Genomic DNA, 12,894 nt, shown 5'->3' on the forward strand with positions numbered 1-12,894 from the left:
TCACATACTCCCTCCTGATCCCTGGGACTTGCTCTGTAGACCAGGCTGGTCTCAACCTCAGAGATCGGCCTGCTTCTGCCTGCCAAGTGCTGGGATTAAAGGAATGAGCCACCACACCTAGCTTTTGGCTTTTGTTTTGTTTTCTTGTTTCATGAGAAAAAAAAAAACATGAAATTGGGTGGGTAGGATCTGAGAGAACTTTAGATCAAAATACAATGTACAGAAAAAATTAAAAATATACTAAAAAATAAAAACGTAACACATCAAAAGGAATACCCAAATAGATTTTCTCGGCTCAAACAGCATTTGTTAAACACACATACAACAAATACCGTGCAGGTGCTTTAACACTCACACACCTGTATTTGCCCCCGAACAGCCTTCAGAAGTCATGATTTCACTTGACAGTAGGAGGAGGACGCTTTGAAGGTGAAGTGACTGGTTTGTGGCCATGAGGTCATTATTACATGATACATGGAAACTGGGCCCAGGTCTGACTCCAAATCCAGAGTGCCTTCTACGAGGCCACAGTTATGTTTACCCAGGCAGCTATACCCCTAATCAATATCCCAGTCATAGTTACCACAGATGTTTATCTGGCTCTTATAAGGCAAGCTGTGTGATTTCCTTTAACACCAGTGATCACCCCATGAGCTAGCTTTATCAGGAACTTCACTCCAGAGCTGGAGGGATGGCACAGTGGTTAAGAGCTTCCCACCAGAAGACTTGAGTTCGATTCCCACCAACACCCACGTGGTGGTTCACAACCACCTTTAACCCCAGTTCTAGGAGATCCAATGCCCTCTTCTGGCCTCCTTGAGCACCAGACTTGCAAGTGGTGCACAGACATACATATAGGTACTCATACACACAAAATAAAGTAGTATTTAAGAGAGAGAGAGAGAGAGAGAGAGAGAGAGAGAGAGAAACACTCCAGTCCAGAGTTAAGGAAACTGAGTTCCCTGAATGTTTAGTTTGAGTGACCATGTGTCTAGTCCCAGAACCCATTCTCCTAATCTTCCACCAGAATGCAGGAAACTCAACTCTAGTCCTGGCTCTACCTAGGCAAGTCCTCTGACAGTTCTATTTCAATTTCCTTGTTAATTAAATGGGGCCGTTGTTACTTGTCCCTCCCTACTCCACAGAGATACTGGTTTGACGAGAGGAGAAAAAGCCAAAGCTTTAGAAGGGAAATTGCTATATAAATCTGGATACTGTCACAAGTTTCACTCAGTCCCCACTGCATGATCATAAAGGGACTTGGCTGACATCATTAGCACTCACACACCCCCTGAAGTGGGTAGGGAGTATTATTATCTTTACTTAACCAAGAGCATAAGTGCAAGGAAATGACATAATCTGTGAGCTGGTGGCAAACCTGGGAATAAAATCTAAGGTTTCTAACTCCCACTGCTTATGTTCTCAGGGTACAGTCTATTTTTTTATACTTCTAAGTTAATTGTAAAATAGTCAAGGATAGAAACATCGGCGTCCACTTCAAAGCAGAGATTAAATACTTACAGAAATGAACATGTCCACTAAAGTGACACTGATGTAATCTCCAAGGTTCATAATCCTCACAGCCCAAAGAAACTACCTGATTCAAGAGGAAAAAAAAAATCCCATTTCCTTCTAACAGACACCAGCTCTTTATCATGCTCAATTAACTTGTTACTCACCAAAAGCTATAAAGCTAGGCTTTATTACTTAATTTCAACTGGTGAGTCTATCCCCTTCCTCAGAGAGCCTAAAACCTCATTACTAAACTGTCCCTGATCAGAGAAAAAGGGGCCAGGAGTGGTGGCGCACGCCTTTGATTCCAGCATTTGGAGGCAGAGACATAGATCTCTGTGAGTTTGAGGCCAGCACAATCTACATAGTGAAATCCAGAATAGCCAGAGTAAGACCCTGTCTTCATAAAACAGACAAACAAACCAAACAAAAAAGGAAGGAAATGAAAAAGATGTCAGAGAGAAAGAAGTATCAAATACACCATCCCATCATAAACACTTACCTGAGCTATAGACTTTGGTTTGGAGGTTATTCTGACACACCACCCCATTATACCCTGAGATCAACACTCAACGTTCAAAGGGAACAGCATAACTAAAATGATCGTGAAGGCACACCAGCACCATTCTAAATCATTTTCCTCCTCTGTGGAGCTCAAACAGCAGTCTTGTGCTTCCCACCCAGGACCTCCAACAGATACACCCAAATCTTTACGTCAAATAAAAAGTAGTGGGCCGGGAGTGGTGGTACACGATGGATCGCTGTGAGTTCAAGGCCAGCCTGATCTACAGAACAGAGTTCCAGGACAGCCAAGGCTACACAGAGAAACCCTGTCAGAAAAAAAAAGTAGTAACGACGGAGGTGGTCTGGGGGAAACGGCTTAGCCAGTAAAGTGCTAACAGTCCAGTAAAGTGCTAACAGTGCAAGCAGGAGGACCTGGGTTCAAACCTCACCACCAGGGAGGTGCAAACACCAGGACCCATGCAGACACAGCAAGGCACGCCTACAACCTCACCACCGGGGGGGGGGGGGGGGGGGGGGGGGGGGGGGGGGGGGGAGGTGCAAACGGCTGGATCCTGGGTGCTGGCTAGCCAGCCAGTCTCGCCAAATCAGTGAGCTCCAGGTTTATCGAGAGACCCTGGCTCTAAACGACAAGGTGGAAAGAGACTAGAAGGGACACCTGATGGCAGCCTTTGGCTTCCACATGCAAGTGAACCCCCCTCTTGCTCTCACCCACACGTACATACACACACAGTAGTAATGGGACCAATTCTGTCTTCAATAGGGAAGGAGTATTCAGTCTAGCACTCTTCGTATTTGTTTTCTAGAATACCACAAAATCCCTTCAGTTATTACTAGTTTAACAACCTCAGACTTTGAAATCACCACAGCAGTAGGAAGAGGAAACACAAGAAATTTCCAGATCCACAGAATCCTCACACTCTCTGACTGACTGAAACACAGACGTACAAACACAGTGTGCCATTTTGTCAGAGACAAAAACCAAAGCACAAGAATCAAAGTCATTCTACTAAGAGGAAGCCACACTCCATCTTAGCCAAGAGGCTGAGAATAAAGAATTCCATGAATGTGAAAAGAATTCACTTTGTGGGTGAGTGGCTTGAGCTCTCTTGGCTGTGTGCTCCAAGGGAAGGAACAGATGATGTGGGATTCTGAGATTTCTCAGAGGCCATCTTTCCTACAATGATCTAGTTTTCCCTTGAGAGAAATATTTATCTGACTTCTGTAATCAAAGCCAACCCCATCTTCTGTTGGGCCAGTGGCCCTAAGATCTCCTGAACTTTATTATAGATGGGAATTACCTGGGGATCATATTAAACTACAAAATATCACTCTGAAGGCCTGGGCTGCAAGCCTAACACGCTCCCAGCTGATACCGATGCTACTGTTTGATGGGCCATATTTTACACTAGTAGGACCCTAAGGAATGTTTCCAAACAGAAATAACCTGCATCAAATGCTTCTGAAAATACAGTCCACACACATCTACAAGGGAAGAGAGCATTCCAGAGTCCACATGAGTATCTGGTGCCAGGTGCACTTTTACAATCTTTTTTTAACCACCTGGTTGCACTACCTCAGTCACTGTTCTACCTCTGTGACAGAACACCATGGCCCAAGCAACTTATAAAAGAAAGCATTTAATTTGGGGCTTAGGGTTTCAGAGGGGTAGAGTCCATGACTACCATGGCAACAGATAGGCAGGCATGGCCCTGGAGCAGCAGCTCACACCTTGTGGCACAATCATGAGGCGGAGAGAGCTAAGTGGGACTGGTGTGGGCTTTGAAACTTAAAGCTCACCCCCAGTGACACACCTCCTCATCCTTCCAAAACAGTTCACCAACTGGGAACCAAGTATTTACACATGAGCCCATGGGACCATTCTCATTCAAAGCACCACATACACACCCATTTAATACCTCAATAAAGAGCAACTTTCATGAATGTTTTTCTGTGTGTGTGCTGACAATTTATTGAGGTTTGTCTGACTGGATCTTGCATGAATGGACATACAACATCAGGGCTTTTTTTGTAATAAAAGACAATTCAAAATAAATATGTATTTAAAAAACTATGTCAGACACTAATGAATAATTAACATTTACAAATTTTAAGAAAATCATTTTGGATTAATATTTTTCATTTCCCCCACAAAATAAATAGCTGACTTAACTCTTGTTAAGCAGGAGGAAAAGAGTCAAACAGAAGTAAAGTCACACCTACAGCACAGTCATCATGTTATTTTCAGTGAGGAGAATCTTTACCAAGATTAAGACACATAAAAGTATCTGAGGAGAATTACGTTACTGAATCGTCCAGAACCTGAGGGAGCGTTCAAGGAAAGAGAACGAGTGCCAGAGTTGAGAAAAGCTTCAGATGGACAGTCCATACCCCTTGAGAAAATTAATATCCACCCACCAACTTAGAGTTTCAGGTTTTCATATTAGTCTAACCCCCCACCCCCAAATCCAACCCAACACCATAAAAACTAAGCTGGCAATAGGCCTAGCCAACTATACTCCCTGTTTGGCCTGCGATGCCTTTCCGGTCAGTGACAGGAATGTCTGTGGTGTGGATGGACAGAGGGAAAGGAGCGCCACGCCTCTCCTCTCTGTGCAGCACATGCATCTCCACCCGCCCCTGAGGGAGGCCCTCAGTGCCTGGGCGCACTCTTCAGACCCATGACGGTGAAGGTAGCAGCTGTCAGTTTCTCGTACACAAGGAACATGAGGGCAGCCGTGAGCACTGTCTGGAGCAGCTTGGCTTCAAGGCCTTTGTAGAGTCCCATTATTCCAAAGCGCCTGAAAGGAAAGAGGTTGAGAAAAAATAGATTTTCTTTGTAAAATTCAGCTCTGTGTTAGAGAGATCTGCTGCCCTGATAGCTTCTCTCTGAAAGGGTTTTTCTTTAGGATCAAAACAAGCAATGGAGATTTTCAATTCCAACAGACTTCTGCTGGTGGAGTACTTCTTAGCTTTGAAGGCATTTAGGCACAGATGAAGTTTAGTATTCAGGGGCCATTGATACTTTGTCTTTATTACACTCGTCATTAATTAGTGGGATGCTGGCAACACCGTACTACTAGGATGCAGATCCTGGAAGCTTCTGAAACCATTGTAATGCCCAAACCAGAGATCTAAGAACTTCTGAGTTTAATGAGCCCCCAATTCAGTTATTTCAACCTAATAGTCCCTAAATGGTAGGAAAGCCAGTAATTAGTTTAGATCATTTTCAACCTCAATAGAACTAAGGGAAGAGACAGAAATGGAAAGCTGTCTGATTCTTAGCCTACCTGTACATTTGGTCCTAGGGCTCAACTGAAATTCAGCAAGCACCTCAAATTTCTCCTGTAGCCAAGGTTGTCTTGAACTTTTGATTCTTCCCCTCTATAGGTGTGTACATCACACCTGGCTCCAGGTGATAGTGTGTGTGTACATGTGTGTCTGCATGCCTCTGTTTGCACATGCAGAGCCCAGAGGTTCACTCGAGTATCTTTTTTTTTTAAGTTTTTTTTTTTGAGACAAGATTTCTTTGTGTAGCCCTGGCTGTACTGGAACTCGATCTGTAGACCAGGCTGGCCTTGAACTCACCTGCCACTGCCTCCCAAGTGCTGGGATTAAAGGGATATATCACCACTGCCTGGTTGACTTGAGTATCTTTGTCTATCGCCGCACCCAATCTTTTTTTTGGGGACAAAGCCTCTCCCTGAACCTCAACTTTCTGTTTTGGCTAAACTGGTTGGCCAAGCAAACCTCCAGGATCCATGTATCTTTGTACCTGTGCAGGGACAGGCATACACTGCACACCCGGGTTTTCACATGGGTGCTAGACATCTGAACTCAAGTTCTCATGCTGGCATGGCAAGCACTCTGCAATGAAGCCGTCTCCCCATTTTAATCACATAAAATGGAGAGGCTTGGTGTGGCATTGCATTATCATTGACAGGAACCATTAGGCAGATGTGTCAATTAAAAATCAAAACAATGGAAACTTGGCTTCTCAGTAGCACTGGCTCTATTCCACATGCTCCACAGCTCCATGCAACTAGTCACAACCCTACTGGACAATGCAGTGTTTCCATCACAGCAGAACATGGTACTGAAGAATAGTAGTCGTTCATCTGGCTCTGCCTCTCTAGTGCTGGACAAATCAATTTCTCTAAATCTGCCTCTTGATTTGCAAAATAGGAATATAATCACTGTTCTACAGGACTGAGGACCAACCAATATGTAAAAACACTTAATTTGCAAATTACAGGACCTCATCAATTTCCAACTGACATCTTAAATGTTCTAGTAACGTCCATCTTTCTTAACCTTCGCAGTGCTGGCAAAAATTTTAATTGCTGTCATTCTTGGGGTCAGTTGGCATTGTCTAAATATATAATGCTTGAAATTATAAAATGTCAAAATTATATGTGTTCTGGTTCTCTTAACTAGGTAATTCCACATAAAGGACTCTCTCTACAATTATGACTGCTTAATCACTGGAGGCTCAGCTTATACTCTTCACTCAGCAATGTCTGTAAAGAACCCAAGCACTTATCAGTAGGAGCACTGGTGAATAAATCACAGCACATTATGTAACAGGAAACTGGTACAGGTCTGCACTTGGCACCAGGAAAGGATGGTGTGATGTTAAGATGAGAAAATGAAGAAGGAAACTGCCTCATAAGGCCAACTTGGTCTACCTGACAAGTACTAGACCAGTCAGGGCTTCATAGCAAGATCTGCCTCAAAAAAACCAAAACAAAACAGTATGCTAGATATATACACTGAAAACATCAGTTTCATATAATTCTCTAGAAATGTGTATACTTTACAGGGACTACCTCTTGGGAATGGAATAAGAAGAGAAGGGGAAAAAATTTGGGGGGGGGGTTCTTGCATGTACTAGGTATAGGCTCTACCACCAAGGTCCATTCCCAGCCCTGTGGGCTCCCTTTCCAAAGGAGTTCTGTATATTTGTAACTAGCAAGGAATAAGGACCTAAACTATTCCGTAATTTCCCAAACTGCCACCAAATCACACTAAGCTCGTAAGCTGAGGGAAACCTGCACACTGAACCCAGGCAGAGGTTTCTGAGGCTGCTGCAGCACTGAAGCAGAACAGCCCATCCGACCATCCCCACCACTCCCTGGCATAGCGGGGCTGCTGAGAGGGGAGGCAGGACAGGAAACATCTACAGAGCTCACTTGACTCGCTGGTGAAGAAGATAGAGAACATTCCGAAGACTCCCCAGTGTTCGGTTTTCTGGGTTTAGTCTATGACGTCCAAACTGGGAAGGAAGGAAGGAAAAAAAAGAGATAATTACTATTTATCACTGTTTTCTTTATCTTAAATTTCATTTTTTAAAAAGATTTATTTTTATTTTAATCATGTGTATATGTGTGTGTGAGTGTGTATGAGTCTGTGCACATTTGAATGTTGGTGACCGCAAAGTCCAGAAGAGGACTTTAGGTCCCCAGGAGCCGGAGTCCCAGGAGGCTGTGAGCCTCTTGACATGGGTGCTGGGAAGTGAACTCAGGTCCTCTACTCTTAACCACTGAGTCACCTCTCCAGCCCTTCTTCAGCTTAATTTCTACTCAGTAAATTTCTTTAGAGTAACTCTCATAGCACAGCGTTTGATCATAAAAATATCCAATTAGCACCACAGATTTTATATTCTAAATAAAGGACAAGAGGCGGGTCAGAATATTAACACATGGTGCTGGAGAAGTAGCTGGGAGTTCTACATCTTTTTTTTTTTTTTCCTGAGACAGCGTTTCTCTGTGTAGTTTTGGTGACTGTCCTGGATCTTGCTCTGTAGACCAGGCTGGCTTCGAACTCACAGAGATCCGCCTGGCTCTGCCTCCCGAGTACTGGTATTAAAGGCGTGCACCACTGCCGCCCAACAATCCTCTTTTCCAACTAAGTAAATGAAAATAAAAATATTTTCCAATAAAGGAAGCATTTTTTGTTGTTGTTGTTGTTATTGTTCTGAGAGGTTGAACCAAGGGCCTTCAATATGCTAAAACAAATACCCTTATCACTAACCTTCATCCTCAGCATCAGTAACTTTCACTTTTAAGAGAATTATGGGAAAACTCTTATCAGCAAAGACAATAACAAGACAGAAGTACATGCCTGGGATGATACACAGACATGTTGGGAGGTGGAAGCTTCCAGTTATTTAAGACCCTTTTATTAAGAGCCAGTTAAAAATAACACATAAAAATGGCACATTAGCAAAGACACTTTGCATAGCAAGCAGTGTTTTTGACTGAAATACTACTGTGGTGGTTTCAAAGGATATGGCCCCAAAAGGAAGTGGCACAATTAGGAGGTGTGGTCTTATTGGAGGATATGTGTCACCGTGGAGGTGGGCTTTGAGGTCTCATGTATGCTCAAGCCAGGCCCGATGAGACAGACCATTTTCTATTGCCTGAAAGATGTAGAACTCCCAGCTACTTCTCCAGCACCATGTGTTAATATTCTGACCCGCTCCTTGAAGTCCCGCCCTTTGGCGCTGCCCTGCGTCCTGACGTAAAAGCCTCATTTTAAGGAAAAAACCCCTCCCCTTCTTCTCTCTTCCGTTTTTCCTCCCACGAGGTATGCACCCCTCAGTCTCCCCTCCCTTCCCCCCGCCTCTCTCTCTCTCTCTCCCCTCTCCTTTCCTATCTTCTCTTCGTCTATTACAATAAACCATTTCCACATGGATACAGCGTGTCTGGGTTGTGAATATCCACCTACCATCACAACAGCCATGTCTGGCCTGCCGCTGCATCTGCCCAGCATGCCAGCATGTTTCCCTGCACACGAGGGATACCCTGGCCAGCTGGGGTTCCCCTGAGCGATATATATCATAACACCATGTCCGCCTGCACACCACCATGTCTCGTCATGATAATGGACTAAACCTCTGAACTGTAAGTGAGCCATCCCAATTAAATGATTAAATGTTTTCTTTTATAAGAGTTGCCATGGTCATGGTGTCTCTTCACAGCAATAGAAACCCTAACTGAGACAACTATCCTCATTTTTTCTAGCGATAAATCCTTTAAAATGTTCTCTGTACAACAGATTTTTTTTTTTTTGGTTTTTCGAGACAGGGTTTCTCTGTGTAGCTTTGCGCCTTTCCTGGAACTCACTTGGTAGTCCAGGCTGGCCTCGAACTCACAGAGATCCACCTGCCTCTGCCTCCCGAGTGCTGGGATTAAAGGCATGCGCCACCACCGCCCGGCTTGTACAACAGATTTTTAACAATAATTTTTTTGTGGTGCTAGGGATTGAACCCAGGACCTTGCACATGCTAAGTAAGTCCTGGTAGAGTGGTATTCTGAGCAACACACCAAGCCCCCACACAGATCTTGAATGTGTCCACATCTTATCTCCACGGCTGCTAACCTAGTCTAGGCTATCAAACCCTCACCTGGATTACTAAAATGATCTCCTGCCGGATTGGCCCTCTTTCTCTTTAGCTTGGGGGCAGCGGTTGAGGGTGGGGTGAGGAAGATGCATCTGTATGCATGTGGAGGCCAAACAGGACCTCTGTTGCCTTCTTCTCTAGATCTCTGCCTTACTGCCACAAGATTGGTTCTCACTGAACCAGAAGATCTGCCTTTCTCCAGCCCTACACTCCCCAAGCCCATGCTGGGGTTACAGGCATGGAAAACCATGCCTGACTCTTTCAGTGGGTGCTAGAGATTTGGACTCAGGTTTATAGGCTTGTAGAGCAAACACTCTTCCCCAGACCCTCCCTCTCAGCTTCTGACTGATCTGCTGCAGAAGAGCACAGGCCTTCCAGCACAGACCTTCCAAGATCCTACCTCAGATCACACTACTTCCCAACTCCAAGTCCTTCACAGGCTTCCTGCTGGACTGAGAACAAAATCTTCCCACCTACTTTCCTCCCTACAGCTCTCCTGTAATTCTCGCAGCCACAGAAGCCTCCTTCCAGTTCCTAAGATGAAGCAAGCTCTTGACATGACACTCTCCCTCTTCTGGGATGCGCGTCCTCCTTCTTTGTGTGATACAAGCTTCCTATGCCCTTGTACCTTGATTTCCATGTGCTCCTCAGAAGGGCAGGCATCCGGACAAATGCCTAGAAGAACCCCACAACTCCTCTTCAGTAAGCCAGTGCGGTTCATGTCCTTAACAGCTGATTCAGCTTATAATAATTACTTGGTTCTTTTACTTGCTGTCTTCATGAGGACAGGGGCTACACTGTACCTCCAACTTCTCACAGAGTGTCTAAAAATGTCTGAATGTATAAACAATCAAATGTATGAAAAAAACTGAAATCCGAAAGTGACTTGGAAAAGTTAAATCATTAATTACTTGTGAGTGAACTAAAGACTTTAACCTCTGGCTTTGCCAAGGGTCATCTGCTCCATGGCACATGGCAAACAATGTGAATGGGAAGGAAGCTGTCCTGAGGTCCTTGAGGAATCTTTTCACACATATGGTTTTCCTGAGACAATACATTACTAAGAAAGTCCAATGTAAACTTCATTCCTTGTCATACAGAAAGCCAGATTAGCAGAGTATTGCACACAGGGGAAAATGGGCACGAACACTCAGGCGCACCACCTGCATTACTGCATTTAAGATTTGGGGATGTGTTTTAGATGTCCCTGGACTTACTTACCCTCAGAATCGACTGTACCGTCTGCATGGGATAGGTGACTGTGGTGGCGATCGCTTTGGCTATTGCACCAATGATGAACACATCCAGAGAAGAGAGCTGGGAAGCAGAGGAGGAAGCATTTCAATCAGACAAGGAAATGGGCACCTCTTTTAGTTACTTTTAGAATTAGAAAGTACCTTCATCCGCTTCTTTAAAAGCTGCCGTTTCAAGCCTTCGTAGAACATGAACTGGATGGCGGGGTTGAAGACCAACAGCAAGGAGGGAAAGGTGCCATTCCACAGAGCCAAGATCCCTTCATCTCGAATAATCTGGTGGAATGCATCTAGGCAAGAAGTCAGGCTTTTGTAAAGCACCGTGACAGTGCCCTAACTAGAACAGACCACTGTTCTGACCAAAGGGACCCAGATATAAACCAACCTCTCTTCGATGATATTTTGGAGGCAGATTCCCTACTTGGGTACCTTTCTGTTCGTTTGTTTGTTTTTTAAAGATGTTCTTAGCCGGGCGGTGGTGGCGCACGCCTTTAATCCCAGCACTCGGGAGGCAGAGCCAGGCGGATCTCTGTGAGTTCGAGGCCAGCCTGGACTACCAAGTGAGTTCCAGGAAAGGCGCAAAGCTACACAGAGAAACCCTGTCTTGAAAAACCAAAAAAAAAATAAAAAATAAAGATGTTCTTGCTATGTAACCCAGTATGCCCTTGAACACTATTATATCTTCCCTCCTCAGACAACAGGTGTGGACTGCTATGCACTGGAGTTAACTACCTGTTTTGTTTTGTTTTTCAAAACAGGATTTCTCTGTGTAGCCTTGGCTGGCCTAGATTGCTCTGTAGACCAGGCTGGCCTCGAACTCACAGACATCTGCCTACTCCTGCCTCCCAAGTGCTGAGATTAAAGGCATGTACCACTCCTCCTCCACCCCCCCAACCCCCCCAACTTCCTTTTGATAATCATCATCCTGATGCCAGCGTCTATCATCTGTAACTTTTCCTGACAATCCGGTTTAGAATGCTGCACTGTCAGCACATCTGGCAACTGTGTATTACACAGAACTAAACTGTAAACCACATATTTCATGAGGCCTAGCATAACACAAGATAATATCTTTTCTTGGAATCTATGATGAAGAACTTATAAGAAAGCCACTTCTGTTACAAAGAGAAATGCAAGCCTGGCCATGTGGTTCTAAGTAGAAGCTAGGCAGTATGTGGTGGCACACTCTGGCAATCCCAGCACTCCAGAGGCTAAGAGTGCAGGATCAAGACTTCAAAGCCAGTTGTACAGTGAGATCTTGTCTTAAAAAAGCAGAAGTTTAAAGCCATCAGATACTATCCTCGTATCTTTATCCAAAGACATCATTACGGATAAAAAGGTGTAATACTCTTTAAAAATATTAACTTGGCTGGTTGTGCTGTAAACACCTGTAACAGCAGCACAGGGGAGGCTAAAAGGCAGAAGGATCTCAAGTTGGAGGCCAGCCTAGGTTACATAGTGAGATCGTCTCAAAAACAGTAACAAGCTGGGTGTGGTAGGTCACACCTGTGATCTCAGTACTTGGGAGGACTGCTATGAATTTGAGGCCAGACTAGGCTATACAGTGAGTTCAAGGCCAACCTGGGAAATGGCAAAATTCTGTCTAAAAAAACAAAAAACAAGCCGGGCGGTGGTGGCGCACGCCTTTAATCCCAGCACTCGGGAGGCAGAGGCAGGCGGATCTCTGTGAGTTCGAGGCCAGCCTGGGCTACCAAGTGAGTTCCAGGAAAGGCACAAAGCTACACAGAGAAACCCTGTCTCGAAAAACCAAAAAAAAAAAAACAAAAACAAAAACAAAAAACAAGCCCTTGAGCTGGGGATGTAACTCAGTAGAGTGCTTGCCTAGCATATACAAAGCCCGGGGTTCTGTCTCAGGCATGGCATTGTAACATACTCTTGTAATCCTAGCACTGAGAAGTGAAGGCAAGAGGATCAGAAGTTCAAGATCATCCTCAGCTATGAGTTTGAGGCTAGCCTAGGCTATAAGAGACTATCTTAAAAACTAAAGGGCTGGGTGGTGGTGGCACAAGCCTTTAATCTCAGCACTAGTAAGGCAGAGGCAGGTAGAGTTGGAGGCCAGCCTAGTCTACAGAGCAAGATCCAGGACAACCAGTGCTACACAGAGAAACCTTAGGCTTGTTATCAGGTAAGATACAAACAGTGCACAGTGGATTCATCCTCTGGTGTTGTGCCATTGTTATG

General features: G+C 44.6%; 1 protein-coding gene across 1 annotated transcript in view; it reads right to left on the reverse strand.

Moving 5' to 3' along the window:
• Window positions 1-3,978: 3,978 nt before the first annotated feature.
• The window catches only part of Slc25a17 (solute carrier family 25 member 17), a 46,812-nt gene continuing 37,896 nt past the window's right edge, over window positions 3,979-12,894 (reverse strand). Inside the window, exons 6-9 of the mRNA XM_052748397.1 lie at window positions 10,837-10,982; window positions 10,661-10,756; window positions 7,227-7,309; window positions 3,979-4,835 (exon numbers count right to left, since the gene is read on the reverse strand). Of these exons, the coding sequence (XP_052604357.1) occupies window positions 4,688-4,835; window positions 7,227-7,309; window positions 10,661-10,756; window positions 10,837-10,982 (473 nt within the window). The 3' untranslated portion in view covers window positions 3,979-4,687. The remainder of the gene's footprint in view (window positions 4,836-7,226; window positions 7,310-10,660; window positions 10,757-10,836; window positions 10,983-12,894) is intronic.

Source organism: Peromyscus californicus, unplaced genomic scaffold, assembly GCF_007827085.1.
Source record: "Peromyscus californicus insignis strain IS unplaced genomic scaffold, ASM782708v3 Scaffold_20__1_contigs__length_68692818, whole genome shotgun sequence".
In the NCBI taxonomy this organism is placed as follows: domain Eukaryota; kingdom Metazoa; phylum Chordata; class Mammalia; order Rodentia; family Cricetidae; genus Peromyscus; species Peromyscus californicus.